The sequence below is a fragment of the Nanorana parkeri genome, unplaced genomic scaffold, assembly GCF_000935625.1.
Source record: "Nanorana parkeri isolate BGI_ZX_2015 unplaced genomic scaffold, ASM93562v1 scaffold794, whole genome shotgun sequence".
NCBI lineage: Eukaryota > Metazoa > Chordata > Amphibia > Anura > Dicroglossidae > Nanorana > Nanorana parkeri.
In genome coordinates, this window is record NW_017307062.1 from 719225 (window position 1) to 740580 (window position 21356).

Sequence of the window (21356 nt, forward strand, 5' to 3'; positions counted from 1 at the left end):
ACCCTTGGGACCCCACAAGCGCTTCTTGTAGGGTAAAACTCCTTGTAGGGTAAAACTCCTTTCTCAGCTCATCAGCTTCCTGATGAAGTCAATTAGACGTAACGCGTAGAAGCTGAGTCAGTGACGTCAGAACGCCTGGAGGAAAAGAGGACAGATCTAACATCCATGAAGGAGATTCTGATACGCGATTCTATTCATTTTATGTGAGTGTATCTTTTTAAATAAAATCATTTCATGCATACGGGGGTGCGCTATAATTTCCACTTCTGTCTTTGAGGGATCTTTTTTGGGCTGTCGGTAGAGGAGAAAACCGTTAAGATCAGGATTGGTCTCATCTGAAGGAAGGAATTTCACAGCTACAAACAGTGTGAGGAAGGAGTTTTACCCTACAAGAAGCGCTTTGAGACCCAAGGGAGGTGAGAGGCTCATTTAACAGAGCACTGTTTTTTTTATGAGCACTTCAGCAAAAAACACACAAGAAATTACAAGAGTGGGCAGAGTGACACGCAAAGAAAAACTAAGACAACACTTTTTTTTTTTTGAGAGAGAGAGTTGCCTGCTTTTAATGAATTTATGAACACTTTGGGGTTGATTTACTAACCTTATAAACACGCCACGAACAAGTATACACCTCTGTAGTGTGTTCCCTCCCAGCATGATCTATTGGTGGAATCTAGACACCTTTGTAGTGTGTACACACCCAGCAGGTGTGTTGTGCAAAGCTCTGCATGAATTGCAAGGTGATGTTGTGTAAATTAGCTCTACATTTTGTTGCTTGCGTTGATGAATGCAGGAATGTAAATGCATGAGCTAACCATTTTTGTCTAAACTGTGAAGCAGCATTATATATGCATCATGTGCATGATTTTTCCATATATGGCATTAGTGGAAATATGCTTTTAGAGACTTTTTGGTTGATAAGTTTTGCTGTGTAAAAATCACACGCACCTAGTGTGTGTGTTTAGGTAAGTAAATCACCCCCTTTGTTTCAAACTATGTGTTTTATACACTGACACAGGACATTTGCTACTTTATTAGTCATTTGGAGTTTTTTTAGATTATCACCTTGTGATTCACACAAACAGTTGACTAGAAGATTTAATCTTGAAAATATTTGAAATTTTTTATATGTGTGTGTGTGTGTGTGTGTGTGTATATATGTGTGTGTGGTTTTGTTGGGTGATAGCGCCGCTTCACATATTTGATATTAATGCAGGCTCATGCAGCCAATTTAAGTGAGCAGCTGTAAGGAGTAACGCCCAGTTTTTCTTAGATTAATCGAGCGCAGAAGCCCCTGTACATAATGTCACTTCATATGTTAGATGTGTTTCTTCTATTATGCTATGTTGTATTTGAATACAGTGAATTTAAATATGTTGAATAGCCCTAGATTTTTGGATTTGCCATTTTATGTCCTATCCTTTACAAGGTATTGTTTTTTTTTTTTACTAATTTTATACCATATCCTAGATTTTGTATTTTCTTATAATTAGAAGGGGAAAAAAATAAAGTTTAGAAAAAAAAATGCAACCTGCTTTTATGATTGTTGCCACTGTGCTGCCTCTCCTGCCTCATGCATGAATGGCCCTAAACCATAATGGGTGACAAGTACAATCATTAACCCTTCATATTAGTAGCAGATACCATAATTTGGATGCTGCTATGTTTATTGTCCCATCTATTTGATCCATAATTTCAGTCTCTTAAATTCCTGGGCAAGTTTGGGCTTGCCCCTAACCCCTGACACTAAAGCTGAGCTCCAGGCAAATGGCTAAATGCATAGAGGAAATGCATATATGGGGACAGTTTGCGCAGCTCTACCACACAGTGCAGACCTGTCTAACAAGGTAGTGTTATCACTACAGTTCCCTGTGCCACCCTGTGGCTGTATAGTAAAAAGCAGCAGAGCTAAAATTAATTTTGTATTGGGATAAATGAGCAGTCTGTCTCTCTTCTATACTTAAGCTGTTGCTGGAAAAAAAAGTACATTGCTGTTAGACTGGACAGCTCATGTCTGAAACTCTGTGTTCTCAGCAAAACAGGTACCCTTTATGATGGATATCTTTGTGCAGGCTGCTGTGAAAAGTATGATCAAGGGCAGGCAAATGCCTTGATCCTACTATATAAAATATATAAAATTGACACACACTCCATGCACCTCTTTTCGTCTTCCAGAGAACATGGAGAGCCCCTGATTCCTTTTATGGCAGCATGGAAGTTACCCCTTTTTTATATACTAGATCACAAAAAATGTCAGCACAAGTCAGACTATCCTTTTTGAGGGAAACCTGTTAAACAGAACTATGAGGTGAGTGTTCTTTTCACTCACCTCATAGTTCTAGCCAACCTGTGACAATCAGACTGTCGCTGGTCGGCTCAGTAGATCGGGAAGCGAGCGAACACATACCGGCGGTCGCTCACTTCTCGATCCTGTGCACAGCTCTCTGCCGTGACAGGGGGGAGTGGCTGGATTCCCTCCGATCCTCCAGCGCTGACTGGCGGAACGGACAGGGGAGGGGCGGGTACAGCTGGCTCTGCCTCTAGATAGGCAGAGCCAGCTCTCACTCACGCAGCTGGGCGGATTTAAACATAATTGTCGGGATCCGCTTCAGCTGCGGCGTCTCAGTATACCACGAGCTGTAGCTCTCGGTATACTGAGCTTAGGGTGACTGGAGGATGCTAGTTTGTGTCCCCCCGTTACCCTAAGGAGAACTATGGGGAAAAGGCCTAACCCCATAGTTCTCTAAGTTCCATTTATAACTGGTTACACTTGAAAATAAAAGTTGGGGTACCAAAGTTATTACACTGCTAAGGTCCCCCAGGAAATCGCATGGGCTATACGCATGACATTTATTAGTATCCACTGGGCAAAGTAGTTGAATACCAGTGTATGAAGGTGCTTTTCCAGATTACATTGTCAATATATAAGAATGCATGATAATTTTACATTGGTAAAACAAAGTAATCTCAATAGGTTTGTATAATGTATGTATAAAAACTTTGTTATAGCTGCTGATAAATTAGCATCTGACCCTTTGAAGTTGTATGCACACTTCAAGATATTCAGTTTAGTCTAATTCTGAGCTGTTGGTGGGCTGCAGAATGGCTGGGAACATGTTCAAGCTCAGCAAAAATGCATGGTGTAAAACTAGGTCTGCATTTTAATTCACATTCTGATTTATGTCAAGGCAGCAGTCCATGATGTTCTTTTAGTATTATATAGTGAAGGGTGCTCTTTAACCCTTATAATACCAGAGGTCCGTCATACCTAGATTCCCAGAACAAATTTAGCAGTGCCCGAAAAAATGACAGTAGTTTTGTATCTAATTTGCATACTTAAATGTTTTAACTGTTTACCGACTTTAGCACTCATCTGTACATGTGGACCAGAGCAATTGTGAAATTTTTGCTGTGGGCCTATTGATTCTGATTCAGCAACAACTTTTTCACAGGACATACTACACACTTCCTGTGTAGTTTGATACATTTTTTTTTTGTTAAAAGATGTGTATAGTGCAGCCAGTGTCTACAACTGGTTGAGGACATGTAAGGCTATTTGATTATATATATATATAACGATTCCCCTAATAGGGGATCCCACCATTCCTTCAAACAATAATGTAGATGACAACAATATTACGAATATTAAGTATATATTTAATAAATTTAGAAAAGCTAAAATGGTTCTCTGTATCAGGCATGACATAAACAAACAAAACATGTAAACATACAGATGACTGCATCCCGCCTATTGATGTAGAAGGTGGGTATATAGATAGGTCTTCATAAAAGGACATGTCATAAAAAACAGGGGAAAAGTTAGTATATTCAGGTTTGGAAAGTAGATTCTGAAGATGACAATCGTTCAGATGTGTGGAATAATTCCCAGGTGAATGAATGAATCGCCCTCGATCGAGAAAGAGGGAACCGATTTATATCAACATTATGGCACAGAAAAAAGGTATAGTCCAAGCAAAAGCCAGGGAGATCAATGAAATTCTTGAAACAGTGATCAAACTGGATACATAAAGTGAATGTAACTCACGGTCCGGAGGAACTTTGTGTCAAACTGATGAAAAGTGAATCCGTGCTTAGTAGTATATCCAATGGAGGGAACACACAGCTATCAGGAGGTGCAGGTGATACCTCGGCTGAGTATGATGGTAAATATGAATCGTAGCCTTGACTGAAAAGCTGTGTTCAAATCCTCAGGTGTGTTGTTTCTTCGTCTCCCCGGCTGGGCTAATATGGATTGGAATGTGCTTTCTCTGTGAAATGTGGTTGCTTAATTCATCCTCATTGTCCGAAGGAAATCCACACAAAGATAGATAATATCCAAACCGATTTCCCAGAAGTCTTTAAGAAATATTCTTAAGACTAGCAAAAATGGACATGTCTCGAAGCGGAGCAGCCACAAGACAGAACCTGCTAGACGCCAAATGACGCGTTTCGCCCCTCCCACAACGGGGCTTCCTCAGAAAGGCGTTGTTTGGGTTCAGTAGTCTCTTATATGAGTAAATTGGTAAATGGGGTCATTGATAACACCTGAAACCCCATCCAAAAGTGCCATTCATTAGGGTGTATTCCATATCAAATAAGTAACTCACTTGGAGAGATATATAATAACCCAAAAAGGGGGGATTGTACAGAGATATCGCAAGGATATATAAGCAGCGTATCCTTAACTATTTCAAGACCACTTGTTTACAGTAAAAATAGAGTATATCTATAACCATATTGAAATTGTTTTATCTGACAGTATATATAGGGGTACATATCCTATCCATAAGGTACATTTATGCTAGTGACATTTTAACTCTTGAAGTATTTGGGGTGGGCGGCAGGGGTGGGCATCCAGCTGCACAGCAAATTAAAGTTACTAAAGAGATATTCATATTTGATCCAAACCATTGAATCAAAAACCGGCACTCGTTTGAGAAGTCATTTCCCGAACGGATGTGCAATGTCTGAAAAATATATTCAAGAATAAGGTGCAGCTGCATGTCGGACCCCCACAATACCCACATCACAACAAGAGAAAGCAAAACCTTGATAAAGGACTACATGTTCTTTTCTCATTTTCAATGTATAATATATTGAATACATATCTCTCTAAATTTCTGAACAGACGAAAACACCGAACTTCAAATGCTGGAGTGGGATCCCCAGGGCAGGGAGAGAGGGGAGAAAACGGGGTTCGACTACAGAAAGCAGCTAAAGTTAATTGAGTCATTTATTCCTGGTTTTTCATGGGATCTAGTGGAGTGAATCCATTTACATTCCCTTTGGAGTAGGAGTTTGTCCCAATCTCCACCTCTGCTGGGAACGTGCACCCTGTCGATAACAAAACACTTTAGTCCCTGGGTCCTCCCCCCATGAGTATAGACCACATGTCAGGCAATAGGGGACCTCAAATCATGTGCCCCAATGTCCGAGATGTGGTCTGAGATTCTGTTCTTTAACATTCTCTTGGTTTTTCCTAATATAGAACATATCACAAGTACATCTCAGGAGATATAGGACCCCTCTGGTTTCGCAGTTGGCGAAATGTTTGCATTTCACTCTCTGCCCATTAGGTGTAATAATTTCAGATCCTGTTTGGATGAATGCACAGAATTTGCATTTTTGACATTGGTAAGTGCCTAGGTACTTACAACACGACTGTTTTTTATTTGTTATGAACTCACTTGAGACCAATTTATCCTTTAAAGAGGGACATTTTTTATAAGTTATCATCGGTCAGTCTGAATAAATTTTGAAATCCTGGAGTCCTTCATGAGACAGTGCCAATGTTTGGTTAGTATATCTCTAATTATTTCATGTTGATTGTTATAGGTAATTATTAGTCTTACTGGATCGTTTTGTTTAATATTACTTTCGATTTTATTCTTGTGGGCCCATGTTAGTTTGCGATTGGCCTTCGTTTTGTTGTATGCTCTCTGTAAAATTTTGTCCGAATAACCTGTATCTCAGATTTTTAGCTTCCAATTCAAAATCTTTATCTAAACTGCAATTCTGTCTTATTCTTAAGTATTGTGCATATGGAATACTACTTTTTAAAGTTTGTGGGTGTGCGCTGCTGGCCTCCAAAATGGAGTTCACAGCAGTCTTTTTTTCTATATAATTTGGTATACAGTTTGTTGGTTTTGCTCTTGCAAATAGAGATGTCTAAAAATGGTAACCCCGATTCATCCATACTCCATGGTGAATTTTAAATTATAATCGTTGAAGTTAAGTACTTCAACGAAATTTTCCAAGAGTGTTTTTTCTCCGGTCCAAAGAATCAAGATATCATCTATGTACCTGTACCACGATAAAACATGGCACAGGTACATAGACAAGTCGTCTCTGGACCAGATATTTTCTTCCCATACCCCCAGGTACAGGTTGGCATACGAGGGGGCACATCGTGTTCCCATCGCCGTTCCCTGTACCTGGAGGTAGAGGTTGTTATCAAAAGAAAAAGTGTTGTGAGTCAGAATGAACTGCAGAAGTTGGATTAAGAAGGTATTGTGATCAAATTCAGATATACCCAGAGAGGCCAAAACTTTTTCTATGACTTTGATCCCCTTTGAATGAGGTATAGAGGAGTATAAAGCTTCAACATCTAAGCCCACCAATAAGGTTTCAACTGGAACCTCAAGATCTTTGATTTGAGATATAAGGTGGGGAGTGTCTCTTACATATGATGTGAGGGATTCTACATGTGGGCGTAGGAAATTATCCACATAAGTACTGGCATTTTCGGTCAGAGCCCCACAACTAGAGATTATTGGACGACCTGGTGGATCGATGGCATTCTTGTGAACTTTCGGAAGGGCATATATTACTGGGGTTCTGGGGTATTGTATTTTAAGAAAACCACCTGTATTTTTATCCATGATCTTATTATCTACTGCCCCATCAATCATACTGAACAGTAATTGCTGATGGCTTTTTAAAAAAAAAATCGCCTTTAACCCCTTTATGACTGAGGCCTTTTTTTAATTTTTTGTACCCATGTTATATTCCACATTTTAGGCCTGAAAATTACTTAAACCCCCCCAACATTATATATTTTCTGAATGCCAAGACCCTATAGAATAAACTGGTGGTAGTTGCAAATGTCTATGTTGCGCAATATTAGCGCAACTCCTTATTAAACCCCAATATACCCAGAGAGGCCAAAACTTTTTCTATGACTTTAATCCCCTTTGAATGAGGTATAGAGGAGTATAAAGCTTCAACATCTAAGCCCACCAATAAGGTTTCAACTGGAACCTCAAGATCTTTGATTTGAGATATAAGGTGGGGAGTGTCTCTTACATATGATGTGAGGGATTCTACATGTGGACGTAGGAAATTATCCACATAAGTACTGGCATTTTCGGTCAGAGCCCCACAACTAGAGATTATTGGACGACCTGGTGGATCGATGGCATTCTTGTGAACTTTCGGAAGGGCATATATTACTGGGGTTCTGGGGTATTGTATTTTAAGAAAACCACCTGTATTTTTATCCATGATCTTATTATCTACTGCCCCATCAATCATACTGAACAGTAATTGCTGATGGCTTTTTAAAAAAAAAATCGCCTTTAACCCCTTTATGACTGAGGCCTTTTTTTAATTTTTTGTACCCATGTTATATTCCACATTTTAGGCCTGAAAATTACTTAAACCCCCCCAACATTATATATTTTCTGAATGCCAAGACCCTATAGAATAAAATGGTGGTAGTTGAAAATGTTTATGTTGCGCAATATTAGCGCAACTCCTTATTAAACCCCAATATTTAGTGAAAAATGTAATTAAATGCCCCAAAACACAACAAAATACCCATTTTTTTAATGAAATATAAAAGATGAGGTTACAACGAGTAAAACGATACCCAACATGCCCAGGTTACAAATTGCGTGCATCCGTAAAAAGGCGAAAAACCCCAGTACCCCAAAAAGTCCATAGAAGACGCTTTAAAAGCCCCCACAGGTCATCAATTTTAGAGATACCCCAAAATACTGGCCCTAGAGACAGGCAAGTCGCCCAGCGACGTACCCTGTACGTCGTCAGTCACGAAGGGGTTAATAGGTTGATACCATTGTCGATTGTTCAGAATTTTCATCACCATTTTTGTATAGTTCGCACTGGTCATAATCACCACATTTCCACACTTGTCAGCAGGTTTAACAATGATCTCTTTGTTTTGCTGTAGAGTTTTCAAGGCGTTTCTTTGTTCAAAGTCAGATTATCTCTGATAATTTTTTGTGATACATTTTTAGACATATCTTCGGTAACTCTATTTACAAAGTTCCAGATGTTTATATTTTGTGACAAAGGTGGAAATGTGGTCGACTTTGGTCTGAACTGTGGGGGTTTCAAGGGCATGGGAACTCCCTATGTCTTCCTCATCGTCTGAAATGTGTCCTTCAGCCCAGAGGTCCTCCAGGTCTCTCAAGGCTTGATAATCTTTCCGAGAAAAGTCCTTCCAATCTTTTATAATTCCTCCTAATGGCTTATTACTTTTGTCATGAATCTGTTTTAACAGTAACTTTCTGGCAAATAGGTTGACATCTTTAATGATATCAAATTTATCAGGGGGTGTTTCAGGGCAGAAGGTTAAACCTTTGGATATTAAATTAAGTTGATCATTGGAGAAAGTCCAAGGAGTCAAATTTATGATTTGTAAATCCTCTATTGGTGACGTTTGGTCATATATTGGTCCCACATGGTTTTTCTGGGGGGTTGGTTCAGAATACTTTCTAAATGTGGAAGTCCCTCCTTTACGTTTGAATCCATACTCAGATCTGCCCTTTTGAGGGACGCGGTATGGTCTAAAAAATCTTTGTCAAACCCTGTTGCTCCCCTTTCAGTCATCGTATCAGGTCGTGAAGAGTCTCTCTGTCTAGGGCCAGTTTGACTAACTATATGTCTATGACTGGATGTGGGATTGGGGTTTCTGGGGTTTTTATTTCTGTATCTCTGTTTCTGGGAACGCGTGTTGTATCCCCTTAGAGAGACGGAGCTCGAGTCCTCTGCCGAGGTTTTTGATTCAATGGTTTGGATCAAATCTGAATATCTCTTTTAGTAACTTTAATGACATTTCACAGAGAAAGCACATTCCAATCCATATAAGCCCAGCCGGGGAGACGAAGAAACAACACACCTGAGGATTTGAACACAGCTTTTCAGTCAAGGCTACGATTCATATCTATCATCATACTCAGCCGAGGTATCACCTGCACCTTCTGATAGCTGTGTGTTTCCCTCCACTGGATACACTACTAAGCACGGATTCACTTTTCATCAGTTTGACACAAAGTTCCTCCGGACCGTGAGTTACATTCACTTTATGTATCCAGTTTGATCACTGTTTCAAGAATTTCATTGATCTCCCTGGCTTTTGCTTGGACTATACCTTTTTTCTGTGCCATAATGTTGATATAAATCGGTTCCCTCTTTCTCGATCGAGGGCGATTCATTCATTCACCTGGGAATTATTCCACACATCTGAACGATTGTCATCTTCAGAATCTACTTTCCAAACCTGAATATACTAACTTTTCCCCTGTTTTTTATGACATGTCCTTTTATGAAGACCTATCTATATACCCACCTTCTACATCAATAGGCGGGATGCAGTCATCTGTATGTTTACATGTTTTGTTTGTTTATGTCATGCCTGATACAGAGAACCATTTTAGCTTTTCTAAATTTATTAAATATATACTTATTATTCGTAATATTGTTATCTACATTATTGTTTGAAGGAATGGTGGGATCCCCTATTAGGGGAATCGTTTTCTTTCATATTGTAAATTCTAGGGGACCCACTTTCCAATTGAGTATTTATATATATATATTGTGTTTGAACCTTCCCTTTTTCCCCGGTTTTTGTATGTGTGTGTATGTATATATATATATATATTTTATACACTGAGTAGCCAGATTATTATGACCACCCCACCAGTACTTCGTTGGGCCGCCTCGTGACTCCACGAGATGTTGAAAGGTGATGCGAAGAATCTGACACTGCACTGTTGCCCTTCTGTTGTCTTGTACCAGTCTTGCCACTCTCCATTCTGCCCTAACATTGACTAGTCGCTGACGGCCACAATTCGCACGTTCAGACCCAGATTTTCGGCTGACAGTCCAGTCTTTAAACACTTTAACAACAGCTGCTCTTGAACATTTAACGAATTCTGCTGTTTTGCTGATACTCGCTCCATGGCTTGAGCGCCAACAATCATCCCACGTTCAAAGGCTGTTAAATCGCGTTGTTTACCCATATCTTTAGAATAAAATCACTTCTACTGTCGTGGTAAACAACCTGCTTCCCTATTTATAAAGTTCTGGCCCTCTAGCAACTTCAGCGCGGCATTATAGCTAATTTGCCTACAAACGTCAGGTGGTCATAATAATCTGGTCCCTCAGTGTGTGTGTGTGTGTGTACACAGGTGAAACTCGAATAATTAGAATATTGTGCAAAAGTTCGTTTATTTCACTAATGCAACTTAAAAGGTGAAACTAATATATGAGATGGACTCATTACATGCAAAGCAAGATAGTCCAAGGCGTGATTTGTCATAATTGTGATGATTATGGCATACAGCTCATGAAAACCCCAAATCCACAATCTCAGAAAATTAGAATATTACATGCAATCAATAAAACAAGGATTGTACATAGAACAATATCGGACCTCTGAAAAGTATAAGCATGCATATGTACTCAGTACTTGGTTTGGGCCCCTTTTGCAGCAATTACTGCCTCAACGCGGCGTGGCATGGAAGCTATCAGCCTGTGGCACTGCTGAGGTGTTATGGAAGACCAGGATGCTTCAATGGCGGCCTTCAGCTCTTCTGCTTTGTCTCATATCTTTCTCTTGGCAATGCCCCATAGATTCTCTATGGGGTTCAGGTCAGGCGAGTTTGCTGGCCAATCAAGCACAGTAATCCCAAGGTCATTGAACCAGGTTTTGATGCTTTTGACAGTGTGGGCAGGTGCTAAGTCCTGCTGGAAAATTTAAGTCAGCATCCCCATAGAGCTCGTCTGCTTAAGGAAGCATGGATGATTAGAGTGGGACACTTTTGAGCCTAGAATATTGCACCTTTTCACAATATTCTAATTTTCTGAGATTGTTGATTTGGGGTTTTCATGAGCTCTAAGCCATAATCATCACAATTATGACAAATCACGGCTTGAACTATCTTGCTTTGCATGTAATGAGTCTATCTCGTATATTAGTTTCACCTTTTAAGTTGCATTAGTGAAATAAACAAACTTTTGCACGATATTCTAATTCGAGTTTCACCTGTACATGCATACACATAGAAAGTGCAGCTAAAGGAATACAGTGGCAGTTGTGTACAAACATATTTGATTAAAACCTCATAGCTTACCTAGAATGGTCAGTGACAGTTCAGGTCTTGCAACAAGGAGCAGGCAGAGTGGAAGGGTTAAAGTTCGAGAACATCTAGGACAGGCCTGTGAATACAGATACAACCCCAATTCTAAAAAAGTTGGGACGCTGTGTAAAATCTACATATAAAAACAAATTGCATTGATTTGCAAATCTCATAAACCCATTTTTATTCACAATAGAAAATGTAAACCCTTTCGCTGCCAAGCCCTGCGGAGCGCTTTTAACCTCAGCTGGCCACACCATTTTTGCAATTTTTTCACTTTTTTTTTGTTTTAACTGCAGCTTTTAGAGTTTGTAAAGGACCCCCCCCCCCCAAACCATATATTTTCTGAAAGCACAGGCCTGGTAGAATAAAAAGATGGTGCTACTGATTTTGTAGGTCCTTCAATAAATGCATAAATGTTTATCAAATCAATATTAAACGGACACAATTAAATTGATAAAAGCACACTAAAATCTCTCCGTACACCCAAAAAATTATTCTCCGACTCAATCTAAAATATAAAACTGTATCGAGTTAATAAACAAAAAATATTTGTAAAATTTAAATTGCCTTTTTGCGAAAAGGTAAAAAAAATTAACGTAAAACTGTAAATAAGCAACTTATGTTGCAATAAAATTATGCAGGCACACAGTTAATCACAACACAGTGTATCACGATGCATGGCTTTGCCATGCGCTGCCACACAGTTTAGATGTTTTGAAAAGAAGAAAAAAAAATCAAGCACTGTGATATGTTCTAACACAGCGCATGTGCCTGGTGTACACCACAATATGGTGCACACTGTTGCGCGTGTGTGTGTGTGTGTGTGTATATACACTGAGTGGCCAGATTATTATGACCACATGACGTTTGTAGGCAGGTTGTTAACCACGACAGTAGAAGTGATTTTTTTTCTGAAGATATCGGTAAACAACACGATTTAACAGCCTTTGAACATGGGATGATTGTTGGCGCTCGGAGCCATGTGGCGAGTATCGGCAAAACAGCAGAATTCGTTAAATGTTCAAGAGCAGCTGTTGTTAAAGTGTTTAAAGACTGGACTGTCAGACAAAAATCTGGGTCTGAACCCGTGAATTGTGGCCGTCAGCGACTTGTCAATGTTAGGGAAGAATAATAGATATGTGAAAAACCCACAAATAACTTCAGGTGAAATACAGGACACTCTGAAAACATGTGGTGTCGCTGTTGCAAGATGCACAATAAGGAGGCACTTGAAGAGAGATGGGCTGCAAGGTCGAGTCGCCAGAAGAAAGCCATTACCACGCAAATGCCACAAAGTGTCCCGCTTACAATACGCCAAACAGCACAGAGATGAGCCTCCTGGCACAAAGTCATTTGGAGTGATGAGACCAAAATTTAGCTTTTCGGCCACAACCATAAATGCTACATTTGGAGAGGAGTCAACGAGGCCTATGATAAGTACACCATTCCTACTGTGAAACACAAAGGTGGATCACTGATGTTTTGGGGATGTGTGAGCTACAAAGGCACAGGAAAGTTGGTAAGAATTGATGGCACGATGAATGCAGTATGTTATCAAAAGATACTGGAGGACAATTTGCATGCATCAGCCCGGGAGCTGCGCATGGGACGTACTTGGACATTCCAACATGACAATGATCCTAAACACAAGGCCAAGTCGACCTGTCATTGGCTACAGCAGAATAAAGTGAAGGTTCTGGAGTGGCCATCTCAGTCTCCTGACCTCAATATCATTGAGCCACTCTGGGGAGATCTCAGACGTGCAGTTCATGCAAGACAGCCCAAGAATTTACAGGACCTGGAGGCTTTTTGCCAGGAACGATGGGCAGCTTTACCATCTGAGAAGATAAAGAGCCTCATCCACACATACCACAAAAGACTTCAAGCTGCCATTGATGTTAAAGGGGGCAACACACCGTATTAAGAACTGGGGTATGTAAACTTTTGATCAGGGTCATTTGGGTAGTTTATGTTGTCATTATGATTTGAAAAGGAGTAAACACAGTTGATTGATAATAAATGGCTTCAGCCAAACACTACCCATGAGTGACAGGTTTTCGTGTTTTCATTCATATTCTCTGAAAAATGCCAGGAAATCATAAATTCTGCACAGGTGTGATATATATATATATATATATATCACATGTGCATGTTTGTGGGGGATTATTATAATATTTACATTTATTCTACTGTTGGGGGGGCTTTGGGGAAATATCAAGGATCTAAACAGGGACCCCTGACATTTCCTTTTTGAAATGGAAAATTTTTTTTTTTTTTTTTTTTTTCTGCAGCCTCTTCTCTGAATGAATGGAAAGTTCTTAGTTTAGAGGCTTTCCATTCATTCACAAACTGGCTCCCCTCTCTTCCCCGCTCGGCCATCCTTATGACAGCTGTGGCTCTGCTCCTCATGCTCGGTCAGGAGGAGAGGATGAGGAACTGCGGCTCCTCTCCTCATCCTGACAGCAGGCAGGGCTCCCCCTTCCCTGGCTTCAAAGGACATTTTCTCCTCGGCTCCACGCTGCCTCAGCCCATACAGGCGGGGGAGAGCAGTGGTGCTCGAAGGAGAAACGGGAGAGGGCATGAGAAGCTCTCGGACGCGGCCGGGGGGTTATTGAAGGCGCTTATGACAGCTATTCTTTTTTTAACGTCATGAGAACCCTTGTGATGCAAGTTCCTGGTCGCTAAAACATTAGCTTATAGCAGAAGGGTGAACACTGACGTAAGGCTTAGATCTGTGGCAGCGAAAGGGTTAAACTAAAAATTCTACCATTTAAAATTTTTTAAAATAAAATCATTTTGAAATTTATGGCAGAAATACTTCTCAAAAAACTTGGGACAGGGCAACAAAAACCTTGCAAAGTAAGGAAGAGCTGGAAGAACATTTTGCAACTAATTAGGATAATTGGCAACAGGTCAGTAACATGATTGGATATAAAAAGAGCATCTTGGAGAGTAAAGGTGCCCATACACTTTACAACCCTTGCAAGACTTTTGTCTTGCGAGTGTTGTAAAGTACTTAAAAAAACGTATGATCTGCCCATCTTAGACAGGCAGATCGTACTTTCGATGACAATGAGGGGCGGGCTTCCGATGACTGACTAACTCGCCGAGAATCGTACGATTCCCGGCGGGTTTTCCAGCCTGCTTGTTCGACGGAAGACGTGCGACCGTACAGTAGAAACGGACGCACGCCTTCCATGCACTTCACGATTCTCGTACGATCGTGGGATTTCACGCGATTCTCGTACAAGAATCTTGCATTGTATGGGCACCTTTAGTGTCTCGGACATAAAGATGGCAGAGGTTCACCACTCTGAAAAGCTGCGTCTAAAAATCTTTGAACAATTTCGGAAAATAACGTTCCTCAACGTGAAATTGCAAAGACTTTACATATATTACTATCCACAGTACATAATATCAATAGATCCAGAGAATCTGGAGAAATCTCTGTGATGAACATCACTGCATGGGCTCAGGAATACGTCCAAAAATCACGGTCTGTGGACACAGTTTGCCATGCCTTTCAAAAATGTAAGTTAAAGCTCTATAATGCAAAGAAGCCATATCTGAACATGACCCAGAAACACCACGATCTTCTCTGGATCAAAGCTTATTTAAACTGGTCTGTTGGAAAGTGGAAAACAATTTTGTGGTCAGACAAATCGAGTTTGACATTGTTTTTTGCAACCATGGGCGCCTCATTCTCTGGTCTTAAAGGAGAACTATGGGGTCAGTGTTTTTCCCCATAGTTCTCCTTAGGGTAACGGGAGGACACAAACTAGCGTCCTCCCGTTACCCTAAGCTCAGTATACCGCGAGCTACAGTTCGCGGTTTACTGAGACGCCGGAGCGGATCCCGACGTAGATGACGGGATCCGCCCAGCTGCGTGAGTGACAGCTGACTCTGCCTATCTAGAGGCAGAGCCAGCTGTACCCGCCCCCTCCCCGTCCGTTCCGCCAGTCAGCGCTGGCAGATCGGAGAGGGGAATCCAGCCCCTCCCCCTGTCACAGCAGAGAGCCGCGACAGGATCGAGAGGTGAGCAAACCTGGTATGTGTTCGCTCACCTCCCGATCTACTGAGCCGACCTGTGACAGTCTCACTGTCACAGGTCGGCTAGAACTATGAGGTGAGTGGAAACCACTCATCTCATAGTTCCCTTTTTAAGAGGAGAGGGAGCTTCCGGCTTGTTATCAGCGTTCACTTCAAAAGCCTGCATCCCGGATGATATGGTATGAGGGTGCATTAGTGTTATGGAATGTGCAGCTTGCACATATGGAAAAGACCCATCAATGCTGAAAGATGCACTATATTACCAAAAGTATTGGGACACACATCCAAATAATTGGATTGGGGTGTTCCGTGAAATTTCCTTGCTACTAAAGATTCCGCAGTAAACTGTTAGTGGTATTATAACAAAGTGCAAGCAACTGGGAACAGCAACTCAGCCACGAAGTAGTAGGCCACGTAAAATGACAGAGCGGGGTCAGCGCATGCTGAAGCGCACTGTGCAGAAGTCACCAACTGTCTGCAGAGTCAATAGCTACAGACCTCCAAACTTGTTGTGCCAAACTGAAGGCCACACTAACAGTGCGTAGAGAGCTTCATGGAATGGGTTTCCATGGCCGAGCAGCTGAATCCAAGCCTTACATCACGAACTGCAATGCAAAGAGTTGGCTGCAATGGTGTAAAGCACGCTGCCACTGGACTCTAGAGAAGTGGAGTTGTGTTCTCTGGAGTGACGAATCACACTTCTCTGTCTGGCAATCCGATGGACGTGTCTGGGTTTGGTGGTTGCCAGGAGAACGTTACTTGCCTGACTGCATTGTGCCAAGTGTTAAGTTTGATGGAGGGGGGATTATGGTGTGGGGTTGTTTTTCAGGGGTTGGGCTTTGCCCCTTAGTTCCAGTGAAGGGAACTCTTAAGGTATCGGCATACCAAGACATTTTGGACAATTACATGATCCCAACTTTATGGGAACAGTTTGGAGGTGGCCCCTTCCTGTTCCAACATGACTGCACACCAGTGCACAAAGCAAGGTCCATGAAGACATTGATGAGTGAGTTTGGGGTGGAGGAACTTGACTGGCCTGCACAGAATCCTGACCTCACCCCAATAGAACACCTTTGGGATGGCAACACAAGACACAGAGCGCCTCCATTGCATAAAAACTTTTTAATAAACAAATTAAAAAAATGGTATAAAGGTACAAAGGATGGATAAAAACAGGCATAAAAGGGTCAGAACGAAAGGTGCATATGCCCTGGCTGTAAGTCTTCCATGGTAGTGAAGTGGTTTACGTGTTTCAGAGGCCACGCCTCCTTCCTCAGAACCAATTGGTACCTTTTTTTTTATAACATTTTTTTTTTTAGTTTATTAAAAAGTTTTTATGAGATGGAGGGGCTCTCTGTGTCTTGTCTTGCAGTGCTGAGGTTGTTCTGAACCTGGTGAGAGCCGCCCCGTTATCGCCATGCACTCCTGAACATCATTGATTAATACTCTTATGAACCAAAATCTGCTGGCGCGGTGTTTGATTCTGTCTACCTTTGGGATTAGAGCGGAGACTGTGAGCCAGGCCTTCTCGTCAGTACCTGACCTTACAAATGCGCTTCTGGAAGAATGGTCAAACATTCCCATAGACGCACTCCTAAACCTTGTGGACGCCTTCCCAGAAGAATTGAAGCTGTTATAGCTGCAAAGAGTGGGCTAACTCAACATTGAACCCTACGGACTAAGACTGGGATGATTAAAGTTCATGTGCGTGTAAAGGCAGGTGTCCGAATACTTTTGGTAATCTAGTGTATATCCAGGTTTTAGAGCAGCATATGCTCCCATCCAGACAGTGTTTTTCAGGGAAGACCTTGCATATCTCAGCAGGACAATGCTAAACCACGTACTGCATCTTTGACAACCGCATGGCTTCGTAGTAGAAGAGTCTGTGTGCTTAACTGGCCTGCCTGCAGTCCGGACCTTTCACCAATTGAAAATCTTTGACACATGTTGAAACCAAAAATATGACAGACCCAGAACTGTTGAGCAGTTCGAATCTTATCTCGGGCAAGAATGGGACATCATCCCTCTCTAACTCCAACAACTGGTCGTCTCAGTTCCCAAACATTTACAGAGTGTTGTCAGCCCTTTCACTGCTATGCCCTCCGGAACATTTTGCAACTCAGCTGGGCACACCATTTTTGCCATTGATTTGATTTTCAACTGCTACGTTGCTACCGTTTGTAAAAGACCCCGCTCCCCCAAACCATATGTTTTCTGAAAGCACAGGCCCGGCAGAATAAAAAGATGGTGCTACTTAATTTGTAGGCCCTGTGATAATTGAGCAAATGTTTCTCAAATTAATAATAAACCGATAAAAATACACAATTCAATTGATAAAGCCCTAAATTCAGTATCAGTGCACACACAAAAAAAATGATGACTAAATCTAAAAGATAAAACTGTATTGAGTTAATAAATAACAAATATTTTTGAAAAAAAGTTAAAAAAATGAAGTACCGCAAAACTCTAAGCGAATTATGTTAAATAGTTTTTGCGCTGTGTTTGTGTTGTGATAAAATGATACAGGTGTATATTTAATTGCAACACCCTGACACTTCCCTTTTGAAATAGAAAAAGAAATTGAGGACGCAGAGTGCTCCAATTTCTTTTTCTGCAGCCTCAGCACTCAATGAATGGGAAGCCCTCAGTACAGAGGCTTCCCATTCATTCAGAAACTACTGATAGTAATTTACTATCAGCAGTTTCTGAATGGGGAGGAGCCTCTGTACTGAGTGCTACTCCCCATTTGAGAAATTCATGAATGAACAGGAAGTGATGTAAATCACACCCTGTTCATTCATACTGGGGACACATAGTACAATGCGTCCCCAGTTATTTACAAACACTGGAGTGATCAGACGATCACTCCGGTGTTTGTTCTTCACACAAAGGACCGGTAAATATCACCAATATTTACCGACCCTCCGCTCGGCCACGCACACAGCCGCTGTCATCCCCGGAAACTGACTGGATGACAGCGGCTGCTCTCTCCGTGGATGACGCTGGGCTGCTCTCATGCTGCTTAATCACCGTGATCGAGCAGCTCGTTCCTGCGCCCCCCTGCTGGCCATTTCGATAAAGATCTCCGCTGCCTCAGCCAATACAAGCAGGGGAGAGCAGCGGGGATCCATGCCGACACAGATCCCTGCCTGGAGCGGCTCCAGGCAGGCATCTGGGAAAATGCCAGCGGCCATCGGAGGGGGCTCGGGGTATGCGTGGAATTTTAGTTAACAGCTGTCATCAGCGGCCTGTTAAGCCGCTAATGACAGCTATTTAAGAACCGTCTCCTGAGCTAAAGCGACCATGAGCTTATAGCAGAACTGCAAATGCCAGCGCCGTAAGGCATACTGACCTGGCCAGCTGGGAACAGTTTTGTTCCGCCATATGCCTTACGGCGCTGGCAGGAAAGGGTTAAAAGAGGGGATGCTACATGGCCTTCCATCTTTTTTGACTAATGTTTCTGCCATCAATTTGAAAATGACCTTATTTTTTTTTCTTATAATGGTGCATTTTCTCATTTCAAACATTTTATATGTTTTTTCTATTGTGAATAAAACAGCGCAGGTTTATGAGATTTACAAATCAATGCATTCTATTTTTTTTGTAGATTTTACACAGTGTCCCGACTCCCAACTTTTTTGGAATTGGGGTTGTACTCTTTGAATCCTATAGATAAATGTGATTTTCGACATTTGTTTTCCATTAGTATGCATGATGTGGGTCTTTATCCTGTATTTCAGACTACATTTTGGGCTGTGTGCATGTTTCATATTTTACGTTGTTCGGGTGGACTTGTACATACCATCTAAAGCGTGGCTGTGTTACAGAGATCAATGAGCACATTTGAGGCTGGGTTCACACCTGGGCGTTGCTATAGGCGCAGTTTGTGTGTTTTTTTTCAGCTAGTTTTTAGGACATTTTTTACTTCTGTGAAACGCGCGTTCGACGCTCGTTTTTATACCTCCCTGGCGGTATGATTTTGTATTTTTTCATTTTTATACTTTCAAACTTCCCGCTGGTTCGGCCCCCCCGCAACGCGGTCGCTCGCAAGGGCCGGCAGCGGCCGGAGGACACAGCGGGGATCGCGGACAAGGTAAGACCTACGCTGTATTCCCAAGTGTGACTCGGGGTTACCGCTTTGTTAACCCAGAGCCACACTCGGGAATACCAATGGATACGCGTGGAAATACGCCACAAAAGAAGCTCCTGTACTTGTTTGGGTGTAGGGTGTATTTCAGCGCGTAGAGACCATGCCCATAGGAAATTATGGGTTTTCAGTGCTTCGATCAGCGCTGAAAAACGCCCAGGTGTGAACCAGGACTGAATGTGGCAATGCAATCTGTAAATAACTGTACCTAATAGCATTTTATATCTGGTTAGAAGCAGCACAGCATTGATGACAGTGCCTAGGGACCCTCTATTCTAGCCCAAAGAAGCCTCAGGAGTGTGACTAGCATACCGCATCCACTACTCCTTTTTATTTACGGATTTACATTGTCTGTCATCTGGGTGCCAAGTCTAGCAACAGGAAGAGTAGCTCTGCAGAGACACTGTGCAGTAGATGAGAAATTGGACTTGGTGTATTTCCAATTTGGCAGCCAATTTGGAATAACACTTATATTATATTTGTTACATGTTCCCATTCATATAGTATAACAGAAGTTAATTTCCCTCTAGAATGCAAGGGAGGTGGGGAGTTTATCTTTAACCTAATTAAACCTTGCTATATATACTCTGCTGGCAGATCTCATTAGTTGTAAACTAAATATTAACACTAAGAGGGGAATTTATCGAAACTGGAGCAGACAAAATCTGGAGCAGTTGCGCATGGCAACCAAACAGCTTCTCTCCTCAGTTTGTTCAGGTAAATATTTTAAAATGAAAGAGAAGCTGATTAGCTGCTGTGCACAGCTGCTCTAGATTTTGTCTGCTCCAGTTTTGATTAGTTCCCCTCTATCTATCCTAACAAAGGGTAAAGATCTAGAAGCATTGTATGTTAATGAGAGGAAGCTCAGAGTCTCCTGAGTCTTTCTGTGGTGACAGAAATTTCACAGAGATGCTCCAAAGCCCAGCTACACAGACTCATTTAAAAGATGAAAATAAATGGTGTGTGTGTGTTTTTTAAGTATGATGTGAGAATAGGCACACATAACATAGAGGGGTTTTCTCATCTGGACTGCAAAAGTAGAAATACACTTTTTAAGGTAAATGAGTAGCTTCAGAATACTGCTGTAAGTGCTCGATTATTTATAATTTGTCTCCTACCGTTTGAGAAATAGGATTGCCCAAATCTAGAGTCACTTTAAATCATTGCAAGGATCAGTAAATTGTTTTAATAATTTGAATGTATTTTTTTTCTTTAGGCAGATGATGACCCTGTTATTGGATTTCATCAGATGTTTTTACTAAAGAATGTCCAGGATGTCTGGGTCTGTACGAACGACATGTTCCGGCTAGCCCTGCACAACTTTGGTTGAATTTGACAGCTTGAAGAGAGGAAACTAGAATTCATCTGCCCTAAATGGTTTTTTTTTTGTTTTTTGGGTTTTTTAAAAAATACACATACATATACACACACACACTACTGTGCAAAAAAATACTAAATCTGTTGCCAAATAGTGGCTGATTGTGTACCAGTTCAGTCTTTGCAACTTACAAAAGTGACTTTTACATTTAATTAATTTGCCTTTCAACTTGGATTGCTCTTTATGTAACTCCCATTTAGTGATCAAAAAATTGGAAATAAAAGAAAAAGTATGTTTTGTGCTTTTCTGGACATTTTTCATGCTTCCTTTTTGTTTTTTGTGCATTCCTTTATAATAATTTGTATGACTCCCATGGGTGTGGTTGTGTCATGCTTATTAGCCTGCATCAATCATAAAACTGCTTTCTTTGTCCTTTCCTTGTATATAGTGCTGC

General features: G+C 41.3%; 1 protein-coding gene across 3 annotated transcripts in view; it reads left to right on the top strand.

Moving 5' to 3' along the window:
• NUTF2 (nuclear transport factor 2) overlaps positions 1-20977 on the top strand; it is an 83018-nt gene extending 62041 nt beyond the window's left edge. For all 3 annotated transcript variants that reach the window (XM_018564911.1, XM_018564912.1, XM_018564913.1), the window contains one exon: positions 20801-20977. In XM_018564911.1, coding sequence (XP_018420413.1) covers positions 20801-20914 — 114 coding nt within the window. In that variant the 3' untranslated portion in view covers positions 20915-20977. The remainder of the gene's footprint in view (positions 1-20800) is intronic.
• Positions 20978-21356: the final 379 nt, after the last annotated feature.